Genomic DNA, 27799 nt, shown 5'->3' with positions numbered 1-27799 from the left:
ATATTAAAAAAAAAAAAAAAAGAAAAGCTAATTAAGTGAATAAATTAAATTATTTATCACGTCTCTAAGACAGTGTTGGATTTTTAAAAAATCCATTGTGATGTTTTATTGTCAATCTGACATTCAGTGCTTCAGGCCTGTGTGAGGGAAGGGATTGTAGTCCGCTGCTGCATCTAAAAAATGAAAGAAAATATTTTTACTTTTAAAAGCTAACTGCTTCACACAATATTACTCTCACATGATAATAAGCTTCCTTAAAGGAACAAATCAAATTTGCAATAAGGGTGTGTTCTTTCCAGTTATCTTTTTTTTTTTTAGAAAAAAAAGTTTAGCACATTTCAAAACTAACTCCATATGAAATCCCACAAAGATGTACCTGCACATGCCAAATATCATTACAAAAATCCAATAAATACAGAAATTATTGCACAGTAGAAAGGCTCCATGGATTCCTAACTGATAAAATCCTCAGACAATGTTGCCAAGAAACACCAAGTTGGGCATTCCAGACAAGTTCTCATTAAAGTTTCCCTTTGTTTATATTCTCAGGTGGCAGTTTCTGTGACAAGAAAAAAGATGAACATTAATTAGTCTTTAATTTTTTTTAAGAGAGAGATTATCCAGTCAAGCCGCATAGCTGAAGAAGTGGTTATAGGGATTTTGTGTGTGCATGTGTGTATATGTGTATTCTCTTGTATGTGGAAGTGTTTACGTTGTATAAATGTCTGCAGGCCTAACCTCTGTCTGCCTGCTCTAGTTTGACCTCACTGGCCAACAAATGTTCACCGTGCCATTTCTTCATGTGTTTCTCCAGCGTGCTATAGACGCTGAAGGGCATGTGGCAGATGTCACAACGGTACACCTCCTTCCCAAACTGCCCATGGGTCTTCATGTGGCGGGTCAACTTTGAGCTCTGGGCGCAGGCGTAGCTGCACAGGTCGCACTTGTAGGGCCGCTCCCCTGTGTGGCTGCGTCGGTGAACCGTCAGGTTGCTGCAGTTCTTGAACACCTTGCCACAGTATTCGCAGGTATCACTTCTCCTCTCCTTAGAGCTTGGCGGCCTGCCTGGTCCAGGTCCCCGTAGGAGGTGAGGAGTGCTGCTGCCGCTGCGGCCCGAGGCGCTCCCTCCTTCCATCAACTCCCCAGGCGGGGTGGAGAAGCGGAGGCTTCCTGTCTCTGAGGAGGAGTGCTCAGAGGAGGTGGCGAATGGTGACTGACGAGAATCTGTGAATCCCAGGAAAGGTTCTCTAATGAAATGCCGCGAAGCAGCGTACCCGGCCAGGAGCTGAGAGTAGACATTCTCTGGGGAGATGAGGGGCATGGCTGGGGGAAGCTCCAGCTGTTCCTTCTCTATCTTTATCCTCTTGTTGTTGGAGGGACTTGGGCTGGTGATGGGGGTTGGCCGACGCTGGAACAGCCCAGGGAAGGAGAACGCTTCAGATGCACTGATCCTGCCATTCATCACAGGTCTGTGGTCCTCCTGCTCGTTTTGCTCTCTGTCATGCTCTCTCTCTTCTCTTTCTGCTTCACCCATCTCTCCACCATCTCCATTAGGTTGTCTCTCCAGGCTTCTCTTGTTAGGGTTCAGTTTACGATGATTGTCCAGATGGTTGAACGGGTGCATGATTCCCACTCCGCCACTGTCAGTTACTCTATCTACGGATTTGTCCTCCAGAGACTGTCGAGGACCGTTCTCCCTACTCTGAGTGAATTCCTGGGAGTCCTCACTTAAGTTGGAATCTGGTCGGCTTCCATTCCTCAGTTCTTCCTCCTCTTCCTCTTCCTCCTCTTCTTCTTCTTCCTCTTCTTCCTCCTCCTCATTGTCCATCCCCATCCTTCTTGATTCATCCTCTCTAGTCTTTTCTTCACCCTCTCTTCCCTCTACTCTGTTTCCCTGTTCTGGGGAGCCACCCATAGACCCAGGCTTGTTGTGCATATGTGTCTTCATGTGCCTCTTAAGCTTGCTAGCCTGTGAACAGGCGTGGTCACATAGATGACACTTGTACGGCCTTTCTCCTGTATGACTGCGTCTGTGGACAATCAGGTTACTCTGGAACTTGAAAACCTTGCCACAGAACTCACAAGATTTGGATTTCCCTGGGGTCTGGTTCTGTCCATGGGTGTCAGGAGGGCTGGAAGATCCGTGTCCCCCCTGAGGGGTGGGAGGTTGTGGTGCGTATGTAAGAAATGCTGGAGGCTTGGCACCCGGCTGGAAAAGTGTGGGACTGAGCAGGCGGTGCATGGGTGGCACAACGTTAGGGGAGAGAGGAGGTGTGGGCCCCCCATTATTGGTTGTATTACCTGCCAGTTCCCTTAGACGTCGAGAGAAGTCCATGGAAGTGGGCTCCATGGGGGTCATCCGCATCACCCTCTCAAAGGCACTGGGGTGCTGGGACAGCAGCCCCATCTCCTCAGGGCCCAGTCGCTCTAGAGGGGGTCTAGGGGGTGGTGGAGGGCTGACAAAGGGTGGAGTCGCCGGCAACCGGGTCTCCAAATACCCCGGGGGAGGGGCGTGTTCCCTGAGCAGAGGGGCAGCCATACGGAGGAGGTGGAATGGGTTGTTGGTGTCACCAAGAAATGTTGGGAGAGGGGAGCGAGGCAGGGCATCAGTGCATGGTGGTGGAGGCAAAGCCATGCGGGGAGTGAAGGAGCAGTTTCCTGGTTGGTTGTCCAGGTAGATGCGGATACCGTGAGTGTTCTGGGCGTGCTGAAGCAGAAACCAGGCGCTGGTGAAGGTCTGTTTACAGGTGGTACAGATGTAGATGGATGGCTCATCTTTATCTGTGGGCCAAGAGAAACAACATCACCGTCAAAATTGGAAAGAGCACATCAACAAGAATATAAGAAAGAAAAAAAAAAGGCTTTCGTGTTCGTTAACACCTTACGTGAAGTTAGTAAATATCAATCATGCAAGATACAATGACAACACCCTTTTCTCGGTGCCTGTGTATGTGGATCTTCCGTGGGCTTTGTCTGTGTGTGTCTGGATTTTTGAGTGCATGCTTGTCTACAGGCAAATGCAGATGGCAGGTACTGCCCTGAGGCCACGACACATTATGCTAATTCTAATGTCAGCTAGACTTTAATATACAGATCCATCTCGTCTACTCTGTCATTTCCATATGGAGACAGGGGAGGCCGCAAAGGAAAAAAAAACTCTGATGGGGAGAAAAACGAAAGATGGGAGGAGGGGAAGGAGGTGCAATCTGGCATGAGAGACGGAAGGACGTAAAACGAAGAGACAGGAGAGGTGATGGAGACGATACATAAAGGAGTAAGGACTGGTCTTAATGCAGCATCCACGTTAAATAAAAGTCTACATCATGAGAGTAATAACAACTACAGTAAAGCCATTTGTTGTGGCTACACACACACTCATATAGTGTACATCACTCATTGACACTGTGCCCCTTTAAGTGGCATGACTTAATAATACCAAATGAATCTATCTGTCACTCCAGGATGGCCCTGTCAGCGTACTTGTGAGTCATAACAGCCTCGGTTGGGATTCATCTAATTCAACACAGGCTAGAATTGAAGAGGCTTTTTTAGCAGTCTTGTGTTTGCTCGCAAGACATCTGCATCTACTTTATCATCAGCCGCTACCGCAAGTGGAGTCAAGTTGGTACGGTGGTCCCATAGCTTGGAGGGAAAACAAAGATGGAGAGGTTACTTTTACCCAAAGTCTTATATGATGAAGAAAAGAGCCCTTAAGAAGGCCGACTGCCTCAAAGCAACCATTGTCATCGAATGTAAAACACACATACAGACACATACACAACAGTGTCCTCTTCTTACTTTCCTTTTTCTCCCTCTCACGCCTCTCGCAGCACACTTGAGTGCACGCACAAATTCACACACACTTGTATCATGCAGAACAGATGAGCTAAAGCTGATGTTGGATCAGTATCTGGTACAGGAAACTGATTTGGCGGTGTGATTCGTTTGGCTTTCCCCCGGGGAGACGAGGTCAGAAAAAGTTAATGAGGGGCTCATTCACTGATTCTGTCTGTTTTCCTCTGCTATTAGTGAGGCTCTGGTGTAGCCGTCACTCTCACTGTTTGTGTGTGGTTGGACACGACCTGACTTCCGCTACCGAGTTGTGCGTGCGAGTGCATTTGTGCGGACATGTGTGTGAATGTATATTTGTGCGCGCGTGTGTGTGTGCGTGTGTGTATGTGTGTGTGGCGTATATGAGTAGGGCGAGTGGCGGGCTGCCTGCCCGTGTTTAGTTTGGCTCGGCTTCACACGGCCGCTTGGCAGCAGAGAGCTGGACAGCTTAACAGCTTGGACGGAGAGATGAGAGTGAGATGGAAGGAAAGAGGAGGAGGAGAGCGGGTACGAAGAGAGGTGGAGGGACTTTAAGGACCAGACATGCTTGGGCACACGCATGGTGACATACACGTATAGGGTATTTACATGCCCCCAGGGACCAAGGGGGCTCTGTAGACGTGGTAGCTTCATAATCTCATCAACACGTGACGATCAAGATGAAATTGAGATGTGAGATTGGGACATCTCTCTGGATTATTCGATTTGGGTCTGCACACACGGACTCATTGTAAATCGTCCAATCCTAGAGGGCCGCGCACATGACCTTCCACCCCCGCCGCTACTACAGCAACACATTTGCATCTTGTCATATCTTACACAGCTGTGCCATATGCTGTTTAAGGAAGCATGGCGGCTAATAGAGTGGCAGCTGATGGTTGCTGCCTAATGACGGCCAAAGACAGATTTCATCAAGTCCCAAACAAGCAGGAAGGTGGGGGGAGGGCGAGGAAAAACAGAGGATAGATGGATAGATAGATAGATAGATAGATAGATAGATAGATAGATAGATAGATAGATAGATAGATAGATAGATAGATAGATAGATAGATAGATAGATAGATAGATAGATAGATAGATAGATAGATAGATAGATAGATAGATAGATAGATAGATAGATAGATAGAAAGACAGAACACTTAGTGCTCCAGCCAATGAAATCCTTCATTAAGGAATCAAGGCCAGCCATGTCATGCTTCAGTTTCTAGTAATTATAGTTGTCTGCCTGACACACAAGCAGGAACCCTTCCTCTGCTGACCACCAAGGTCAACTACCAGTTACAATAGTCACATTCCCCTCTCCAGGCAGTCAATGTTGCTGGACCTAATCACCCAATTTACTCTGGCGCATCACAGGCACACACACAGGGACACACACACTGACACACACCCACACTCCCGTTCAGTGATTGTGATTCAGATAAAAGGTTAACTGAATTGGAGTCACAGCAGGTTTCTGTAATGCAGAGTTGCATTATGATGAGGTTTTTACAGCTTTTGGGGCGTATTTGTAGGGGAAGAGCTACCTCTAAGTCTGGAAGCAGCGTCATATCTTTTTCAGTTTCCAGGTGACCCCCCCCCCCCCCGCCCCCCAATTGTCTACACAGGGAAACTTTCCCATGAAAAAGGAGAAAACAATACAGATCTGAGATCATTTTAGGAGGGCAGCTCTTTGTCCTTTACAACAAAACAAGGGCTAAGGGCCAGGAGGCCTGGAGGAAGTTATTAAAACATTGGCACATGCGAGGAGCTGAGGTGGGCTAGTAATAATACTCTCCTTCTCTCCTGGGTTGGTTTTTTTACGAAACCACCGAGCCAATTAACCCACTCTTCAGGGACAAAGATCTGAGCTTTACATCAGATTTTATTCTTTCCAGATTGCCTTTTATAGCCATTATTTTGCCCTAAAAAAGTACAAACAAAATGCCAGTGAATGAAGGGAAGCCATGGTATTGACTGTTTGCATATGGCCGGTGAAGAAAAGTTGGTGTGAGCTTGGCAGGGTATTAGACACCAGGCGCACGGTACAGACATGTGGATTTGTGTTTAATTTAGGAATTCACATATGGCTTTCCTTTGGTCTCAGGTTTGATTTTTACCTACCAAACACAAGTGCTCTCTATTGTGTTCCTATCTTGTTACTTTTTTTCTTTTTTTTCAAACGTCCTAATTCACAGACACATAGGAAGACCAGAGAGGGATGACAAAAATCCACTGGGACAACTTTCTACAAAATGAGCAAACTGGAGGTTTTGGATGGTTATGCCAGTCACTGATATCCAAATTTTCACTGAGCTGCATTCAACTGGTGTGGTCACCTCCACAGAGTAGAAGTTTAAAGCATGTTGAGTAATGTTGGTTGGTAACAAGGAGGAGGCTAGGAACACGAGATACACACTAGATGTACATCTAATTCACGCTCTTGCAACTGTGCCAGAGTGTGAATTAGATGTACAGCTCCCGCATTCCATCAAGGGTGACAGAACGCCACAGGAACAGATTTGCATACTGAACAAAGCCGCCCCCAGGCTAGGCCACTGGGACACAAATCTGCCCGTTCAGCTCCTCCCATGCACTCTTGCAACATGCACACGTGCACGTGCAAACACAAGCCCCGGAGTATACGAGTGTGCACCTGTCAGGGGTTAGCTGACACCTCTGCTGCTGGCAAAGCAGCTCCTCATTAGCATGGCTGTGATCTAGGGGTCCCCAGGGGTCCCAGCCTCCTCACCTCGTCCGCTTGCCCCCCTCCGACACTCGCACACCTCTGCTCCTCTGCTCCTCCTCACATCTCCCATCCCATCCATCCCTCTTCTTCCTCCTCCTTTTTCCTCAGTGCTTCGTTCTCCCCTGCTCTGATGGCTTTTTTTGTTGTGGGGGTGGGGAGTGGGTTTTCGGACACAAAAAGCCATGCAGCAAGCAGTGGTGGACTGTTAAACACGTTTAAAAAAAAATGAAAGAGAGATAAAGAGACAGAAAGAAGCAAAGAGCCTGTGGAGGGTGGCAGTGGCAGGCAGGGGGTAGGGCTCTCACACAGTGTGACTGGCTCCATGCTAACTGAAACCAGCTTCGGCCTTCTAACCATATTCACGTGTGTATGTGTGTGTGTGTGTGTGTGTGTGTGTGTGTGTGTGTGTGTGTGTGTGTGTGTGTGTGTGTGTGTGTGTGTGTGTGTGCGTGTGTGTGTGTGTGTGAGCGCGCCTAGAGTCAGTATGACCAGCTGAAACGTTAGACAGTCTGAGAGACGGTTTTTTTTAAAGAAACAGTACTTCTTGGTGTTTCTTTTTTTTTTTTTCAATCTATTTGTTTATTTATTGTCTATTTTCTCTTTCCACATCTGTCTTTTGTCTGACTCACAATTCCAGCACCTGTAAATGGTATCTGGGTATTCCACCTTGACCCCTCACGTCTCTTGAGATGCGTGTCAAACGGACAATAAAAGGTTTGTGCAACAACTTGATCACAGGCACATATGCACACACACTGAGCGGGACCAGCTGTGCAACAAAGAGCATGACTGAGGGAGCATGTTGCCGTAGTGAAGCAAGTTATCCTGGCTGGGACATGAGGGACACACTAAAAAAAATTTTGAAAAAAAACTGGACAGACGTATTTGTCAGTATGACTTTTGGCTCGGCATCTTGGACAAAAAGTTGTGGGGAGGGAGGGAGGGTAAAGAGGTCCCTAAAAAGGTAGAAAAAGAAAAAGGGGGCTCCATAAAGAGGATTAGCTAAGCTCTCCGTGGCATTTTTCTAAGTCTGACTCATTGCCATCAGCTCCTAACTGGTCCCAGCGCCTGTACTGTTTTGCGTGCACGCTTGTGGGGTCTGCTGTCTGTCATGTGATGCTGACAAGTGTGTGACACTTAAAAATGCTGCAGTTGTAAGAAGATGTAAGAGAGAGGAGCAAGAGTGTGGAATTGGGAGAGGGAAAAGAAAATCACATGGAAACTAAAACTGTATTTTTTTTCTCTATTACCTGCATTTTAATTTAGTATTGCAATAAAATTAGGACTCCTGAAAACTCTCATCTCTCAAACTGTTTATGTAGCCACAAATTAGGATCAGCAGGGACACACAGTGACAAAAAGGGGAATCAATGCCACCATCGCAGAGTAGAACTGTAGGGGTGCAAGCATGAATTAGAGGATAAATCCACCAATGACAAATAGAATAAATACAGAGTGAACATTTTAGAAGAAAAGGGCCCTACTGATCCAACAAACGAAAAAGAAAACACCAAAATGTTTGCATAGGTGATGGCATCAAAAGACTCAAACTCAAACTGACTTTTGTGGACTCACACAATGTTTGTTTGAGGTTTTACATCCAAATGAGCTCCAGTCATACCCCTCTATGACTCTCACTTCGTCCAGAAAGTTAATTTCCTATTCGCTGCCGAATAGGAAATTGACTTTGACATGTGAGTGACACGCAAATTCTGTTTTGTGAGTTTATTAAATTTTTCAGAGGATCAATTATTTTATACAAACAACGCATTAAAAAGCATTTTGTTATACTTTTTGACATATTTTTGTTGAATATTCCATGAAACAGAACTGAATTGAATTGAACCCAGATACATGGAGATGCAGCTCTCCCGTGATAAGCAGGTGCAAAGCTCCTACAAAGCTGCACCTGTATGTGTGTGTATGCATTTAGAAGAGACAGACATTATAAAATAATGTTAAAAAAATAAAAAAAGTTACTGTGTATGAACTGTATGCATATGTTTGCAGGCATATGTCCATGATCAGTGTTTGTGTGTTAGGCTACCATTCTGTAACAGGGTGCTATGTTCTTTCAGCAGTAGTAATGGTCCCCAGCTGGCTGTTGCCCACTGGAGCCAAGCAGCCAGTCCCACTTAACTAGCAGCCCACAGGAAAATACCATTGTGGCCCTAAATGAAGCAAACAGGCCTTTCCATGCCAATCAGCCCGCTATAAAACTTGCCCCTCACATGCTTTAGACATGGCGTAGAGTTCATTCCAGAGCCTGAACATTCATGATCTAATTCAGCATTATTCTACAATTACTTTGGGTTAATGTCTAATTCTGACCACTTAATGCCCGTGAGAGAATAAAGTGCTTTTTCCGTGTGCTTAAATAGCATCATTTGGCGACAATTTGAAAGCCATCTAATTAATGTCAGCTTAATAAAAGGAAATAACAAAAGGGGAGTGTTTAAAATAGGCCAGAGATGTTCTCAGCTCTCTTTTCAATCTTGGAAAAGAGGTTTTCTGAGCCGATTTCGTAAAACCGGATATGCTGGATATGGCGGATGCGCTTGGAGCTCTTGAAGCGATGGTTTTACATTTTTCTAAAAATGCGTAGCTGCTCTCTTGCAAATATGTTTAATCAGGAGACGTTACCACTCGAATATTTGTCTGGTAAATACAAGGCTACAGCCAGGAGGTTGTTAGCTTAGCATAATGCACAAACTGGAAAGTCAAACTGCTGGCTGGCCATTTCCTCCCTGTGTCCACTTTTTGTGCTAAGAAAAGCTAGGGAACGGTTATCTTCATGTTGAAGCTAGCTGTTTAACATGAAGCGTTTAGCTTTAATCTCGATTTACTGTAAGGTGATACTAATTGTGAAACCCTTGAAGAATTTGAGAGCGTGAAAATGCAGACAAACCTTAATTTACAGTCTCTTCCTAACAATAAATGAGTTGTGATCTAATCTTGTGCACTGAAGCAACAGTTCATCTACCTACCCGCAAGGTGCTGTTCTGATCCAGTGAAGGCCGGCAGCTCCACATTATTTGCATTACAACGGTTTTGTCTGCAGGTGAATTCTTTTCTCTGATGTGGGTCCTGTATTTGACATACTTAAGTTGTCTCAAACCATTTCCAGCATCTACCTTCAAATGCCCACACAAACCCACTGACAACACCGAAATGATCTTAGATTCATCCACTAGCACACACACCCGGCACATATTTATAAAGTGACATTTTTTGTGTGTGAGATGGGGTTGACTGTGGCCTCAGGCCTCCCCCAGTGGGTTTTGTGTGGCCTCTCCCTCTCTCCCTCTCTCTGTCATGTCTTTCTTTCTCTTCATTGCTTTCTATCTTTCTTTCTGGCTGTTATCACGTTGATACATTTCCTGCTCTTGGCATGGCTCCTGCATAGCTTATGGTTAAAGAAAGCTTTCATCTACCCACTGCCTTTAGGACACACATACATACTGTACACACGCGCACGTGCACGCGCACATATAAACGCTGGTACGGGCCAGCGCTGCCCCCGCCAGACCACAGGCCCAGACAAGATTCACTGGCACCAATCACACTGATAACATCTTAGGCATTATTTCATTTTGGCTTGCTCTGCCCCGCTCTGGGGAAGACAGACACAGAGGAAAAGGCTTTCTGGAAAAGTATGAATTATGGCAGTACACAGGGAGAGCGAAGCCCCTTAACCTTGAGCGGTTACCTCCCCTGCCTGTAATACCATCTATGGACATGACAGTGCAAGCCCTCTGTCATCCAAGAAAAAGACCAGAGCAGATGTCTCAGCTGTTTTCTCATAGATGGCAGTACAGGTTTTTTGAGTTAAAGAGAAAGTCAAAAACACAAGTTGATTTACAGAAATGAAAAAAAAAAAATGGAGCATTTAGCCGAAACTGAGCTAAGTTAAGGATAACAACTTTCAAGTGTATGCTCACCCAAAATCTAAAACAGTCTGGCCACACAGATAATTCTGCTTTTATTTATTCAGGTTTTGATATATGTGTCTGATATTTCTGCCTCCGTGGTTGATGCATTCCTGTGGTTCCCACAACATTACCTAAAATGTATTTGAAACACTCATCTGTCCTTTCAAATCAGACGTCCCCAGTACACTGGATAATCCACAGACCAAGATCACTGTTACCAGTTTTCACTGGAAAGTGTATGACTTTCCACCTAAAAAAATACAACCCCTCCCTGGAAAAATAATTCACAGCATGCTTTGACTGTTATCCAAAGTAACAAGCGTGCTGCTTCTGGAAATGGATGATGCTGTTAAAATTTTGAAATTATTTTTCAGTTTCATCAAAACCTCAAAACATGTGCAATTAAAACAAAAATCTGACCTAAAACATATTATTTTTTAATTCAATACCGACACTTTAATATTATGTTAAAAAATAATTTAAAAGTTTTTAAAATTTGAATTAATGCCGGACTTTTCTGTCCCCAAATACAATGTAAACTAGAAAAAGCTGCTGCGTATAAAAGGATAAATTGTATATCAATGCTCCATGAATAAACAATATGTTGTTTGCACAATTGATGTTGGTCTTGGCACATCACTGATTTATATTTAGGTGACAAACTGACAAAAAAGGCAGCTAACGTTCATCATGTGTTTGTCTGGGTCCAATGTTCTCTCTCAGAGTAATTGCTTGAGAGAAATAAGTGGATAAAATAGAGGAATCGTAAGTGTACCATGAAAGGCTTTCAATATCTCTTGTGGTGAAGCAGCCTGTATAAAGGAAAATACAGCCATAAACGCTGTCTCCTCATTTTCTTCTCCCACAGTCCCAACCAATCAAAAGGGGGCACTAATAAGATAAGAGGAAAGGAACAACAACAGAGTAGTAAGTAGGATTACTCCTGTCTGACTGGCTAACAAGCACCATCTCTTTTCCTTTTCACAAATTCTAATGGTACCCCTTTTCCTCCCAAAGGCAAAAACAGTGCTCCTTTCCATTAGAAAAGTGTGAGTGAACCACCTCTGTCTGAAAATCTCCCCATTTACTCCTGAAAGGCGTATTTTACATGTTACACACTAATGTCTTACAGACTGTACAATGGAGGAACACACACAGACTCATGTGCATTTTATCTGCATATCCTCAGTGAAGGCTTGATGGTTTCTCTCAATGTGAAAGAAAGGCACACATGTTGCATGGCAGGTTTTTGTTTAGGGTCTTGCATGAGTGAGTGTTTGAAAGTGTACATACACTTGCAGGCTTATATGTAATTATATTGGCTTCTTTAGAAAATACGCAGCATTACTCAGCACTGATGAAAGCACTTGCTATCAAAAGTCCTGAATAACTACAGTGCAACTGTCAAATTACCTTGATTATAGCTATTTATGCAAAGATCATAAACACATTCGTAGATTCCCACTGACACACAAATACTTCTGGTCCATCACAGCGAAACCATGAAGTTCACGTCGGCATTTCACATGGAGCTTCACACAAAGCACTGTGTTTGTGTTGAATACCGAAGCACCATCATCACTCTCCATGCGTAGCAGGGTCGGGGTGTGAGGTTTCTAATGCCTCTTAAGTTAGGCTGTTAAGGAGCAAAGAGTCCACACATCTGGAAGACACAGTCAGTCGGCACATGCTGAAAGTTAGCGGTGGCGCTCGCAGTCCAAATTAGTGGTGAGTTTTATTCCCCCGCTGTGGTAGGAAAATATCAAATCTGCTGCCATATGAGTGCTATAAAGCTAGCTGTGGAGCGTTTGATGCCTTCATGTGGGAGCCTTTAAGATGTGAGTGTATGTGCATGTGTCTGTGTGTGCATGAGCGTGTTTAGTGGGAGATGCAGGCCTTAATGTAAGGCGGGACTCATTGTATGCATTCCTGCATGCACACGTTGAGTGTGTGCCTCTTATTTGTGTGTGTATCCATGTATGATCAGCTTAAGTTCATCGGTACAGAGATTTGGATGCACGTTTTTGTACGTTAACGCGTGGATTTTAGAGCATGCATGCAACCACGTATGTCAGGTGGATGTGGCACCATGCATGTGCAGTTGTGCCATTTTAGCAGGCCTACTCGACTCTGTTGGATATAGCAGACAGACACACACAAGCAGTCAGACGGCCCCTGGGGTGGTCCCGTCTGAGGCACAGTGTTATAAGCCAACAACTTTAGGGGCCCATACACAGGTAGGGACATGTATACTGTAATTGTACACACATACAGATGCGTGTGTAAAAGCACCCACAATTCCCACTCACACAGACACATAACACAAAACACTGAAAAAAAAACCTTATTTAAACATGTAATCATAATTTTTAAGTTAAAGTAACAGCTTTACTTGAAAGCCATAACATTGCTTCTGACGGGCTAAACTTATTGTTTGCTCTTTTATCCATTTGAAAATTTGTTTACAAAATTTATAATGATGGTGTAGTTTTTTTGTGCAGTTACTTATTTCTATTTTATTTGGATGTGTATAAATGATAGTATTATACAGTTTGCTTGTACAGAGGGAACTACATACAAGAGCATCTGCAATTGCAAATACTAAAAAAAAAATATGTGCATAAAATTGGAGATTACAGTCTTAGCTAATTGAATGAGTGTGTGATTTTTGGTTTGAATTATTTTTATTTTAATGTCATAAAATGTTTCTATTAAAATTCAGCCTAGTTTGTGTTTGGTACCGCTGTAGGACAAAGTAATAAAATATAAAACTCTTAAAGATCTACTATTTCTAAGTACAGGTGTTGTCTATTATAAAGTCAATTAATATGAATTATTTTGTCATGCTGACATATTTTCTACATTCCGATGCCTTTTTTAATCATTTAATCTGATGCTTTTCTTTTCTTCAAATTAAAAAAAAAAATCTTGTGAGAAGGAAATACTGGATCATGACTAACTTATTGTTCATGCTTAAAAAATGTTGTATGTTTAAATGGACGACGGGGTGTAATGGGTTTTTCCCCCACAGAGGAATCAGGAAATATTTGCCACACACTCACAAACTGGCAAAAACACACACAAGAGAAGAGAAAATGAAAAGACATGCCTTACAGCAGACACAAGATAAATTATCTGGCAAGCATTCAAAACACTCATATAAGAGCATGTAAACACATACAGACTGCGACAAAATGCAAACGCATGAAAACACATAAAATACTCTCGCAAGTGTGCACGCACACGCACACACACACACACACACACACACACACACACACACACACACACACACACACACACACACACACACACACACACACACACACAAACACACAAATTTATAGGCACCACCTACACAACTGCCACCATGTAACCCCTAATCACAACCCCAGAGCTTGGACATCAAATGAAGCAAGTTTTTTAAAAAAATCATCAGGAGTAATTAACGCATTTTCATATGCAAATGTGATTAATGCAAAACTACAAAGTCATTATGCAAATCGACTTTTCCTTGAGCCTCTGTACAAATATTCACAGCTCAAATCAGGGATCAGTCTCGCCATCTTCCCTTTTTTTATCTCTTACCCTTCTCCCTCTCCCTCTCTCTCCCTCTCTCTCCCTCTCTCCCTCTCTCTCTCTCTCTCTCTCTCTCTCTCTCTCTCTCTCTTGGAGTAGAGATAATGCGTAAGTAGCATGTGAAGTTATTTCAAACTCACTACTGTATGTGTGTGTGTGTGTGTGTGTGTGTGTGTGTGTGTGTGTGTGTGTGTGTGTGTGTGTGTGTGTGTGTGTGTGTGTGTGTGTGTGTGTGTGTGTGTGTGTGTGTGTGTGGGTGTGTTTTCATGCGATGGGCCGGGGCTATGGCATTACACTGGCTGCCTACTGATTACTAGCTGCTTGGCACTGGAGCGAGACAGGGAAGCCGGCGTACAGGGGAAGGTATGAATATGCAAAAGGCTGATTGCTTTTCATGATTAAAGCCTATTTAATATGGAAATGAGAGCAAGCCAGGTGATTAAAGCAGCATTGGGTGGTGGGGCAAAAAGAAAAAAAAAAGATTGGGGAGAAACAGAGAGAGGGAATAAGAGAGGAGAGGAGAGATGTGGAATGTCACAGTTATTTAGTGACAGCGGTGAAACAAGTGTCGAACATTGAAGATTTGACCTCTTACGGCACAAAGGTCATAGTTACTTTAGATTTGTTTGGCGGGTTATATAAACTACTGAGGCATTCACTTAGGAACCATTGTGACTCGTTTAAGAAATGCTGCTCATTGGCTCAAAAAGTAAAATTGACCTCATGTTAAAAGAAGTCTGAACTGTGGGTGCAAACGTGTGTCCGCACCCACAGAAACAGAGCGCATGTATAACCCTTCTAATGTGATCATAATTGCATGAAAAAAGAGAACTTGTATAAAATCAAGCTGAAGAAACAAACAGAAAAACATATATTTTCTTTCATAATTTTATATATATAAATTTTTTTCTTGTCATGTCGGAATTCTCTATTAATAAAGTTATTAATAAATGAAGTGACACGTAAGGGTTATAGAAATACGAGTGAGGATGCCGCTGCTGCTCACATGATCTAATGAAATATTGACTGTGTGATCACTACAAACAGTGTGTGAGTGAGACAGAAAATGACAGGCGGAAAGACAGACAGGTTGACAGGGATGTGACTCCGTCCTCATGTAGTAGATGTCTCAAAGTGCTCCGAGGGGGCCCTGGCTGCTGCCCTGGGAGGGGTTCACAATCTGGCTAGGGGTCGCTTTGTGTGGTAATGCTAACCTAGCGACAACCTCTCACTTGCCTGGGTGACACGTGTCATTCTTCACAGACGCTGCACACATGTACACATACGCAAAGTTGCACACACACATATTAACGCACTCTTAACGGAGCCCACACACATAAACATGCAGACTGCATGCATCAGCAAGAGACTCCAGGAAAATAAAATAGGGCAAGGAAGGGCCATTTTTCATCTGCACCATGCATACAAGAGGGCGCACATGTTCATGCCTGTGTGTGTGTGTGTGTGTGTGTGTGTGTGTGTGTGTGTGTGTGTGTGTGTGTGTGTGTGTGTGTGTGTGTGTGTGTGTGTTTGAAGCTTTTGGGGTTGAATCTGCTAGCCTTGCAGCATGTTTGCAGCTTAAGCAAGCAAACTGACAGACAAAGAGGCCAGACAGGAAGTTATAAAACAGAAGCAGGTGAAAACAGAGGGAGGGGGTTAAGTGTTATGCATGCAGCGCGGCTATGTCATGCACACAACAGTAAATTTGCATGTCCCGATGTATGCAGAGTTTGGAGTTATATTCTCATGCGTGTGTCCTCCATCACATGTGCAGCAAATATTTGAACTGCGATGTTCTCAATGCCATGTGCAGGCAAATGGGATGGTGAAGTGTGTGTGAGCGTGTGAGTGTGTGTATGTGTATGCCTATGTGAGTGTGTGTTGCTAACACATTGGACTTAATTAGACCTTATAATGTAATCTAATTTGGTTGAAACTTCAGACTGCCTTGAGTGGCAATCTAATGTGTTGAACAAAGCTCTGCTCCTCTCTGTCATTCGGGGCTTCGGATGCCTTCATGTCCTCTTCACTCACTGATAAGACTGCCTGCCTTCCTGCCTTCCTGCCAGCCTGCCTGCCTGTCTGTTTTTCTGTCAAACAGATTGACTCACTCACAACTGTCTTCCCTCTGACCAACAGACAAAACTCCACAAGTATTTTTCATTGCACCGCATGTTTTTTCTCATAGGTTCTCTGGGTTTTGATGCTTATTAAATTTCTATAACTGAAAAAAAAATTGCCAATTAGAAAAGGTCACATTACAATCTGAACAAATTAACAACACTAATGGGCTGTCACAACTTTTTCTAATTAGATTACATGACAAACAATCGCTTTCTCCTATTTTTATTTTCTATTTAAAGAAAAGAATTCTGCATGGCCCTCATGCTTTTTATTTATTTTTCATTAGCCGTGATATCTGAAGCTGTGCTGGCGCACCACAGTTTCTCCCACTGCAGAGAATATTAACCACGTACAGACGCTCGTCACACGTTGACACTATACATGTGTGCTGATCTTGCAAGTGATGAAAAAAAATAAAATCAAATGGCTTTGATTCTGAAATGAATAAAACATTTTGCAGAAATTTTGTACCGTTACGAATTTGGTTTTTTTTACAAAATGTTTTGCAGAATTTGACGTGCTTTATTAATCCTAAAGCAGAATGTATGCCGGTCAGAGAAAAATAAAGCAATTTTAAGTCTCTACTGATACACGGATTTCATATGTATGTTCCAATGCTTTGTGCTACTGACTTGTAATGACATGTATTAATTGTGCACATTTGTATTATTAAACAGGAACGACCACAGTCTGCTGCCATGACACTGGATCCACAGTCACACCTTTTACATCATCATTACATGGAGATACGTGCAATGATAAAAATCTACTCTTTATAGTTTAAGCCTCTCAATTACTATTGTTGGCACATTAAAATACCGTGGTGGATATTTTCTGTGTTAACTGTAAAATCTCTTGTAATTCCGGCTGAAAACTTCCACCATGCAGCCGTCACCCTCATCTAACCGCGTCCCTCTTAGTGCTCAGGAGTCTTTGTAATCCTGGATAGCCTTCGCAGCTCTTGGGTGTGATGGTGACTGTCTCGTCCGATAACTTTGAATTGGTTTCCCTGCAGCCCTGGCAGCCACCCCCCTGCCCCCACCGAGAAAAAAACCAACAACACCCACCCACCCCATAACCAGATGAACGGCCTTGCTGCTTTATTAATCCCCTTCTCCTCACCACGCACACAGTTGAATTTTAATCAGCTTTCTTAACCTCTTTTTTTTTTTCATATGCTGCAGGATTTCTCCTCAAATGTGATATGCAGTCACACAGGCAGAAATAAAACACACAAACAAACAGACACACACTGGGGCGGCTCCTCTATCACCTTCTTCCTCGCGTTTTACAATTGGTTTCAAATGAAGAATCTCTTTAGGTCTGGAAGTGTGTTTGTTTGGTGTGTCCGTGTGTGTGTGTGTGTGTGTGTCCGTGTGCGTGTAACTTTCAGGTGCGGATGTGTGTGTGTGATGTTTTACTTTTACAAAGCAGAACAGACATACAGTGCAGCTCTCACTCACTCTAATGAAATCATCCCAGACTACATTAATCCCTCTTGAAGGCCACTGTCAAAATAACAAGCAGCTGGGATTCTTAAAAAGACATATCTGACTTGGACAGGTGAGAAATGAGTGTGTGTGTGTGTGTGTGTGTGTGTGTGTGTGTGTGTGTGTGTGTGTGTGTGTGTGTGTGTGTGTGTGTGTGTGTGTGTGTGTGTGTGTGTGTGTATACATGATTTTTGCAGCTTCATTTGTGTTTTGGACAAGTACATCTATACTGACAAGAGAAGCAACCTCCTTATTGGTTCTTTCATTGTCCTTAAAATGCCAAGTGTATTCTTGTCGCCATACCTCCTCTCTCCTGCTTCGGACAGATCCCCTTTGCTGGTGTCAGCCTCCTCTCCACATCTTTCTCTTCGCCAGGGGTCACCTGGATGCCGATCTCCACTGGAATGGACCCTCTGCCCAGCTCAAGCGACCTGGCCCTGGGAGAGGTGGTAATGCCTGTGATCCCACCGGTCTCCCCGGGCTTGGAGAAGGATCCCAGTCTGCTTCCAGGACCCCGGCAAAGACGTCGCTTGTGCTCAATGAAAACCAGGATATCACCCAGAGGGAAGTTGGTCTGGCACTGACCACAGGTCAGCAGATCATGCTCCCCAATTCCCACTCTCTGAGGACTGGGGGTGGACGGCTCCGGGGATGGCGATCCCGCCCCTGAATCATGATTGGATTCTGCTGCAGAGAAGGGAAGAGGAGGGTATCAAATGTAAATTTGCCATGTTTTATAATGCGTTAAGGAAAAGAGAAAGAAAGATAGCAACATTCAATTAAAGAGAAACAACAAACAACATTATTCAGTTATTTTTAATAATTACCTGATAAATGCCACCTCTCCAACCAACAAGTGGTGATCATTATGTCCATACTATGTGTCACAAAAAACACTCCTGTAGTGCTACAAGACAAACACCTGCAGAGTTTATCTGTGAGGGATCTGTGCAGGTGGGACCAGGCACATGTATGTATATGTACATTTGTGTGTGTGTGTGTGTGTGTGTGTGTGTGTGTGTGTGTGTGTGTGTGTGTGTGTGTGTGTGTGTGTGTGTGTGTGTGTGTGTGTGTGTGTGTGTGTGTGGCCAGGAAGCTATTCATCTCACAGCGCAGGCTGGGTTTCCGGTGAGGGCCTTCGCTGCACTAAGCTGTCATATCTAGACGACTGCTTTCACCACATGGGAGCCCCAGCTTGTGCAGAACAAAGTGTAGTGTAGCGGAGGCCACATCCACCAGCATGCATCTGCGTGTGTGTATGTGTTTGTGTGTATCAGAGAATAACACATGGAAAGGAAAAAATGAGACAGAGAGAAAAACTAAATAAGATGTCTGTGTGAGTGTGTGTGTGTGTGTGTGTGTGTGTGTGTGTGTGTGTGTGTGTGTGTGTGTGTGTGTGTGTGTGTGTGTGTGTGTGTGTGTGTGTGTGAGCCTGTGTGTGTCTGTGCGTGTGAGTGTGTGTGTGAATGAATGGAGCAGCACTCAGGTGAGTTCGAACACTGTATTCTCCACAGACAGAAAATCTATAAAGCTAAACCCGGGGTCCTGTTAGGAGAGTAAATCTCATTCTTCACACATCTGACACGGTCATTAATAACCATTACACACACACCCTCCCTCATCCCCTATGGCATTGACTCAGTCCCTCAGCTTAAGTTAAATCCCTCGTGGACAACCTCTGTTTCTTAACACTACCCTGATGTAAAAGTCTCAGGATGTGTCCTCTTCTAAAAAGCCCAGAGGAAAAGTGAAGCTCCAGAGATTAGAGGCACGTCTGAGCAAGCTGGTACCCAGGGAGAGGTGCCGATACCTGGGAGAGGAGAATGGCAGCACCTGCCTGTCTCCATTGCTCCTACAGCTCCCCTATGCTTCTACATCTCCTCCCAATCCAAACATGGTACCCTAATAATAGCAAAATTAGACAAAGAAGGTGTGTGTGTGTGTGTGTGTGTGTGTGTGTGTGTGTGTGTGTGTGTGTGTGTGTGTGTGTGTGTGTGTGTGTGTGTGTGTGTGTGTGTGTGTCTTCTTTTTTTTTTTTGGATCCTAAACCGTCTTATCCGCCATCTCAAACCGACAGGGAGGTGTTGCTTCATTAAAGTACCCCCGAAAAACCGTTAATCTCATCTGAGAGTTAGGACTGATTGTAGCAAAAAATTTGCCAAATTTGTATAATTTCAAACATTTCTTTAAAAATGTGAATCACCAGCCTCCAGCCGCTCAACCGCCTGCACATTCACGTACGCATTCCAGTCCACTTACTTCGCCCTGGAGTAATGATCCAATGCCAAATATCTTTTCTCTAAATGGAGATAGGTTCCTGGATGCCTGCCAAATAATTTCCATCTCATAATCTTTGGCAGCAAAGAAGGAACACAAACACATATTTACCTACAGTTCACAGCTTGTGACCATAATTCACATGAAGCAATGTTCCAGATTGTTCACACAAGCCGTGCAAGTATGCTTCTGTACATATAAGTAGGACTGTGGAGGAGGTCTCCGCTCGCAATCCATGGCATGTTTTTATTTCTGACGTTGAAAATAAAGCAGGTGTCATTGGGTTGCCTGACACCTGGGCATTTGAACTTGATGTTCTCCATGCAAGACAATTAGATTAGAGCCTGTTTGTTAACCTATGGTTGAGTATCATGGCTTCAGGGCAAAAGGCAATAAATTAACAGGCATTAGCACTGACAGTACGCCACTCGCATTTCAGTCGGACATCTCTTAGAACCAGTATTGCTCTCCTAAACGCGTTCACTCATTTATCCTGAGGCTCACCTTGTGTGAGAAGAACACAGGTGCAAGAAGGAATGGAACAAGGAATGTTTGCAGGAAAAAAAAAAAAAAAAAGACATTGACCGCAAACGCATTGAAATGGAGCACACACACATGTAAAAGGAAAACACTCTAATGTAGCCCATCATCGTGACAGATATTGTCTAATTCCTCCACATAAACTCCTGTGTGAGAGGAACATGCTTGATAGGTAAGAGAGCACAGCAGACGCTCTGTCAAACATGCCATCGTCGAGATGGCGTGATGATAGCATTGAAACCGGCTGTCTTACATGTTACCACACTCACTTTATTTCTCACTCTTGGTCTCTGACAGAAACATACATAGAAACTATCCAAGGAGCTATATTCACCCAATAACAGTCCTGCTGCTCTGCCTTATCAAGTGAGTTAAGTCAGGCAGCCTTAGAGCACCCCCTACCAGCTTGACAAGGAGAGTCAGTCACTCCTCTGCTGCTGCCGCTACTCGCTGCCACTGCACGATATATACCAGATGGGAGAGACAGCTGAAGACAATGAGCCCCTTTCACTGATATTTCCATTTGTGTTAAAGGTGGAAAACTATAATCAAAGAACTGGCCAAAAAGTAGTAAATGAAGAAACGAATGTGAGAGTCGAGGAATTGTTTTATATGCAGCCAAGAATTTTTCTTTTTTTAGGTGCAAATGTAAAAAATGTTTTCCATGCAGCTCTTGTTAGCGTCACCTTGTAATTTCAGTGTCAAATTCTCTGCTATTATTGGTATTTTTCACAGCAGTACTCGGGTGAATGCTGTCAAGGTGCACGCGTGAGGCTCCTCTCATGACTTACCCCTCTATAAATACCAATAATGCGCATTTGTTGAGGTCATCCTGATATTATCTCAGCTTTTTTGTTGATTCTGTTGAGAGATTTGTGCAAAAAAAAAAAAAAAAATTAACGACAAGGTATGACGAGTTCTCCTCTACCCTGTCCTGAAAAGGAGACTGAAAAATGTATATTTGCTGTATTTCTAAGATTTTATTGAAATGACGTCAGTTTGATGAGATTCTTCTGAGCACCATTAAGCAGACACCGTGAACTATTTTCCACTGACACTGAAGCCTTGACCTCACACAACATTTTAATACCAGTTGCACACTCTGTACTGTTCCGAAGCCAGAGTAGGGCCAGGGGCACTCATATGACAGCAGTCCATACAGTATAGGTTCAGACCTGTCTGATTTTCTTTGTTTTCTCCTTTCACATGCAGAGCTAAAAACATATGCGCGCACACACGCATGCACACACACACACCACACACACACACACACACACACACACAGAATTGTGTGTGTGTGTAAAACCCCACAGGGAAAGTTGGGTAAGATTCACGCTGTCATTGAAAATAAATGACACCGGCAACGTTGCAGATGGTTGCAATCAAAAATTCAAACAACAAGCAGCCTCGCTTAGCCTATCCGTTTTTCTCGGATGTGATTGCCAAGGAGAGCTGCAACAGTGTGTAATGTGTAAGGCCAGGCCTGTGTGTTTCATTATCTTATCACCATTTAGTCTGTGGCAGTCTCATTTCTTATCATAAATCTTAGATTATCAGCCTAAAAGTGAGCAGAATACAGCTCGGCAGCTGCCTGTGACTTGTCACTAAATAGCTATAAATAACTTGCAAGCTATGAGGCGTAAAATTTTTAGATACAAATCAAATTTGTCAAACAATTTTAACAGATGCAGTAGAAATGCTAATAAATAAACTCTATACCGTTGTTAAATTTTAGAAAAGTGTTCAATAATATTGAAATATAGGAAAAAACATTTGGGAATAAACTGAAATGCCTCACAGTAAATTGTAAATTGCCCACCAGTCATCTCCAGTGAGATTATGATCCGGTTACCACAATGTGTGTGAATATTTACTGTGGTGCTGCAGTGCATACGGTGGGTTTCTCCCTCAGCATTTGACAGCCATATGGTGCGAATGAAGACAAAAACATTAACTGTTTCACAAGTGGCTTGCCAATTCTGAGTCTAAACAGTTATCATAAGACGTTTCATGGCTGGACGGAAAAACTGCACTCCGTACTAAAATACTGATATTTGATTCAGAAATCCCCGTCTGTAAATGAAGAAGACTCGTGATACTTAACACCCGTCCTTGTGGTAATGTGTCAGACATTCATAAGGATATTCCTGTAATGGTGTTTTTGTCATGGATGAGACTTCTAACTGAATCGCAGGTTAAAAGAGGGAATAAGGGAAGAACAGCAAACTGGAGGTCAGATTTAAGGTTTGATTATCGAGCGTGTGTTTTTAGGGAGATCTCTCTTGTCTTACAGCACATGCTGAAGCTACAGTATGTGCGTGCGCCTGCTTCCTTTAGCTTATGCACGTTAATTGCACTGACTTGTTTGTCCCTTACAGCATCTGGCCTGGCTGGAACATTTCCAGTACATAGTCTTTCACTAAAACATGTCCAGAAATATGCTGATATTCAGGTTCTCTGTGCTTATGGTAAAGTATGACCTATAAGCTCATGGCTGTATGTCTCCAGGCTGAACTGAGCAGACGAGAATAACCCCTGATCTGACATCTGATTGATAGGTGCAAGCATTCAAGATGCAAGCAGAAATCTACCATTATTACTTGTGTAGGAAGACACCTCATGACTGGCCTCAACGATCAACACTGACGTGCTGTATAATCCCGGGACCAATCGATGAAATGTGAAAAAAAAAAAATTAAAAATCAACACTGACATCCACTAAATTCTTTTTTGCTCAATTTCTAGAAGGCTCTCCAACAATAGCGGTGTACATATGCAAAGCTCTCATTATAGACTATGTTGACTCAATCAAATTATAGTTTGGTTTTCCCACAGCTCTCTTCAGATCCTCTAGCCTGAGGTGTGATCCTGGTCCTCTCCAGACCCACCCAGCTTAAGGAAACAGCCCACAGCGACATGCAACTCCACGTTACTGAATGATAAGTACATTACAAGGCTCCCATCCATTACAGCTATGGATCTATTCTCCTTATTAAGATATCCCGTATGATTGGTAAACATAGCTTAAATGCTTTGTGCAAATACAAGTCCATCTGTGCACACACTCTCACACAGAAAGACATTGTTCTCACAGACAGACTATTCAAAAACTTTAAACTTTATTAACTTCATGCTTTATTCGATATTAATCAGGATTTTTCACGTTTTGGTCATCAGCTCAACGTACAGTTTTGGTGTTGAATTTGATGTCACTGACATCGCAATCAGAAAAACAAACAGTATATCTACAGTTCCTCTTGAATCTTGTACTTGTTCATCTCCGGTCATTGTCAGTGCTTCAGGCCACAGTTCATCAAACAGGAGACAGCATGTATCATGTGAAAAAACAGGTAGGACAAGATTCAGGCCCAGGTTGCCCAGCTTTCTATCATCCCACTGTACACACCCTAATAGCTGCTTCAGTTTAACATTGACCTCTGTATGAATGAGCCGAACATCAAACATTTGTCGGCGTTTGCAAATACATGAACTTGAATTTTATTTAAACTGTCAATCCAGAGAGGTCTTTGAGTTCAACCAGTGAAGGCTTTGGAGAAACAGTAGCTCCACCAGAAAATTACATATATGTGTGTATGTGTCTCTCTCTCTTTCTCTCTCTCTCTCTCTCTCTCTCTCTCTCTCTCTCTGTCTCTCTCTCTCTCATATATATATAATTTATTTATTATTGTTTATTTATTTATTTTCTGTATGTAGTCACGGGATACTGTACGTGCATTCTATTGGCTGTTGGCATCCGGAAGTGTGCTCGGTTCCTTGAGTCTCGGACTTACGTGAGACACAAAAGTGCTTTAAACAGTCGATAAGAGTGTGGGAAAAGGTAATTTAGATAGAAATGGTTTAATGTCATTATGGGGAGGGTCATAAATGTTTAAATTACCGTAAATAATAAGATAAATAGTTTGTAGCTCTATTGCGGAATTCATTAATCATGTGTGGTTCCTAGAACGCATTAACGCAAAGAATATAATATTATATATATATATATATATATATATATATATATATATATATATATATATATATATATATATATATATATGAAGCTTGTCCATCACATTAATAATGACTGTAAATATTTATCTATATTCAGGTGCACAGGTTCAGTTTCAGGAATGAACAGGTGGTGCAGCAGGTGCTGTAAAATTTTGTGCACTGGAAGATCAAACAAAATGACCCATAGCCTGAAGGATGGGAGGCAAATATTTAACAGTTAGTCCAAAATTGTACCAGTTTCTCAGAGACAAATGAAAATATGCAAAACTTTGCAATTATTGTGCTAATACATGCAGGTGGATGTCAAACACACACACACACACACACACACACACACACACACACACACACACACACACACACACACACACACACACGCCTAAGGTGAAACTGTAGATATGTAGGAATTTTTTGCACAGTCGTCAGTGTTTCATGGCCGAGAACTTGGTCATTTAAATGGTAGACAGGGACTGTGGTAAAAGACAAAAAAAAAAACCTGTTAGATCAATATCCAAGATGGATCAATATTTGTCATCTGCCTAAAATCTGCTGACGATGCACCAAACGTTTCCAATTAGAAAACCAACACAGCGGTTAGACCAAACGTTTATTTAGATTCGGGTTGCACTGTACGTTTGAAATTACCGTAATTATTTCAACTGAGCGCTCAATAGAAGGTAGTCGATGAGCGAGAGACAGTAAGGGGGGGGGGAATGGGATAAATTAATTAGTCTCATTGCCAAATGTAACGAGTGGGACGGAATGCGCCTAACCCTTTTCAACACGAAACAGATTGACCAAAGATTACATCATGAACTTCTGCAATGAATTACCCAGATTAGGCCTCAATGAAATTGGATTTAGGCAAAGCAGAGCGTTGGGAGATGAAGGTTAGATTGATATAATTGATTCAAAATTGGATTAAGCGACTTTTTAATCATATGCCGACAAAAAAAATAAATCCTGCCTCAGATTAAATATTCTCAATCTAATCACAATTTTTGATCGCAGTTTTGAAAAGCTCCAAAGAAGTTATGACCAGTCGTTTTTAAAATAAAAAGTAGATTGTTGCCCTGCCTGCGCACGCGTCTCTCTCTCTCTTTCTCTCTCTCTCTCTGTGTGTGTGTGTGTGTGTGTGTGTGTGTGTGTGTGTGTGTGTGTGTGTGTGTGTGTGTGTGTGTGTGTGTGTGTGTGTGTGTGTGTGTGTGTGTGTGTGTGTAAAACAGAGAGAGCGACACAGAGAGGTTGCGCGTGCACGCGTGTGTGTGTGCATATAAGTGTGTTGTGTTTTCTTTTTTGTATAGAATTGCAAATAGAAATCGTTTTAATATTCCTGAAAGGATACATTATAGAGCAGTTACAGGCCCTAATGTAAAAAATTATTAACTGCGTGTGTGAGGGTGAGGGTGTGTTTGTGATCGTTTGTGTGTGTTTGTGTGTGTGTGTGTGTGTGTGTGTGTGTGTGTGTGTGTGTGTGTGTGTGTGTGTGTGTGTGTGTGTGTGTGTGTGTGTGTGTTCATTCAAATAAAAATGCCTTTAAATTAATATGGAGGCAGTGAAGCGTCATGAAACAAGTAACTTTTTCCACAGGTGAGATGCTTCAAATGCATAGAAATAAATATGCGTTCATAGACATGTCAACACATTGCAGTATGCCGGGGGAAAATTGAAATTGTGCTCTATTAAAATGTTAGATCACACACAGGTACCCACATGCAAGCGCACAAAAACACACACTTGGTCAGAAAGTTCCAAACTTGTAAAAAGAACACTTTTTACAAACTCAACTGGAGCTGCAAAAAAGTCTGTTTGTGTCGTTAGAATTCGAAAGATATAAATCAATAATTACTATTAATCCCTACATTTACTTGAATTTAATCTAATTAATATATTTATAATGCAGCATCATCTAGTGCATCGTTCCCTTCCTATGTACAGATCTAATTTATTTTTTAACAAATCAATGTCAATAATCGGTTTTCTTGTTTGGAGTGTTTTCGAAGACTCAGCTCAACTCAATTTCAAGATAAATGTTTTTAGTTTTCCTTGAAAACGAAAATTTATAATAATTTGAATCATTTGAATTGGTATAAATTACGCGGAAAGTCTTGTAGGAACGGAACTCACCTTGTATTGTCTCCCTGTGCGTCAACGATAAGTGCTGCGGGTTCACCTGCTTGCGGCGGGACATTGCCCCGGCATTTACTCTGGCATCGCCCGGTGAACGGCACTTGGAGTCGGCTTGGACCGTGGTGTCGGTCTCTCTGGGTCGCCGGTGAGCAACTTTCCCTCTCCTAATCCCTGTTCTATTCACAGTCTTCAGCTGCAACTTCGATGCGCGCTCAGAAGGTGAGGAGTCGGACAGGAGCGCAATAAGGATGGAGGAGCAGTTTCTACACAATGTCCTGCAGCGTCTTCGGAGGAAGCAACACCTGGATTGAGGAAGCCAAAGTGTAGTTTTAGGAAGTAGTTGTTACTCGCCGATACGTTGGTGTGTGCGCAGGGAGGTAATGTTTTGCAATGATCTTTTTTTGCAGATAAATATCCTGGACTGCCCACCTCTGAAAAGACCGTGGTGACAGAAGTCGTGAAGTCCGGCGCACTCCACAGGGGGGATGGTATTAGCTCTTATTATCCTTTTCCTTAATTTTAATGATATGGTTATATCATCTGGGGTCAAACGGCTGCTGTCAAGTCTAGGATTCCCTACAGTCCTTCCATTTCAGCAGCGGTGCGCTAAATTGACCCTTTGGCACTGACTCCTCCAGCGCGTTTTGGCATCGGCGCGCGGAACGGCGAGTCTTGGCTGAGTTGGCAGTAGCCTCGTTGATTGAGAGAGAGAGAGAGAGACAAGGAGAGAGAGAGGGAGAGAGAGAGAGAGAGAGAGAGAGAGAGAGAGAGAGAGAGAGAGAGAGAGAGAGAGAGAGAGAGAGAGAGAGAGAGAGAGAGAGAGAGAGAGAGACAGACAAGGAGAGAGAGAGGGAGAGAGAGAGAGAGAGAGAGAGAGAGAGAGAGAGAGAGAGAGAGAGAGAGCAGGCGGGCAGACGAGACACCTCCCTCTGCCTCTCGTCCAACAAGGAGAGGTCCAATGTTTCCTAGTTAGCCTCCAAGTCGAGGCTACTTGTTTTTGACTCACACGATGAAAGAGAGGCTCTGTGTGGGGAGGACCCCGGGTTGGTGTGTGTGTGTGTGTGTGTGTGTGTGTGTGTGTGTGTGTGTGTGTGTGTGTGTGTGTGTGTGTGTGTGTGTGTGTGTGTGTGCGCATAGTCTTGTCAGCCTATATT

At 43.1% G+C, this 27799-nt stretch overlaps 2 protein-coding genes across 5 annotated transcripts in view; one reads left to right on the top strand and one right to left on the bottom strand.

Moving 5' to 3' along the window:
• Positions 1 to 27295, bottom strand: bcl11bb (BCL11 transcription factor B b). 4 transcript variants are annotated; one of them, XM_068342559.1, is made up of 5 exons: positions 27075 to 27295; positions 26643 to 26947; positions 17988 to 18371; positions 739 to 2781; positions 1 to 173 (listed from the first exon to the last, which is right to left on the bottom strand). In XM_068342559.1, exons 2-5 carry the CDS (start codon positions 26704 to 26706, stop codon positions 124 to 126), a joined length of 2541 nt encoding a protein of 846 aa, XP_068198660.1. In that variant the 5' UTR covers positions 26707 to 26947; positions 27075 to 27295; the 3' UTR covers positions 1 to 123. The 4 variants fall into 4 exon arrangements, with proteins under 4 accessions (XP_068198660.1, XP_068198658.1, XP_068198661.1 ...); XM_068342557.1 differs by having other exon boundaries at positions 26643 to 27127; XM_068342560.1 differs by having other exon boundaries at positions 17988 to 18368; positions 26643 to 27127.
• Positions 27114 to 27799, top strand: part of ccnk (cyclin K) — a 12961-nt gene continuing 12275 nt past the window's right edge. Inside the window, exon 1 of the mRNA XM_068342565.1 lies at positions 27114 to 27133. Within this exon, the coding sequence (XP_068198666.1) occupies positions 27131 to 27133 (3 nt within the window). The 5' untranslated portion in view covers positions 27114 to 27130. The remainder of the gene's footprint in view (positions 27134 to 27799) is intronic.

The sequence above is a fragment of the Antennarius striatus genome, chromosome 19 (assembly GCF_040054535.1).
Source record: "Antennarius striatus isolate MH-2024 chromosome 19, ASM4005453v1, whole genome shotgun sequence".
NCBI lineage: Eukaryota > Metazoa > Chordata > Actinopteri > Lophiiformes > Antennariidae > Antennarius > Antennarius striatus.
The sequence above is the reverse complement of the archived record's forward strand: the minus strand, read 5'-3'. Positions and strand labels throughout refer to the sequence as shown.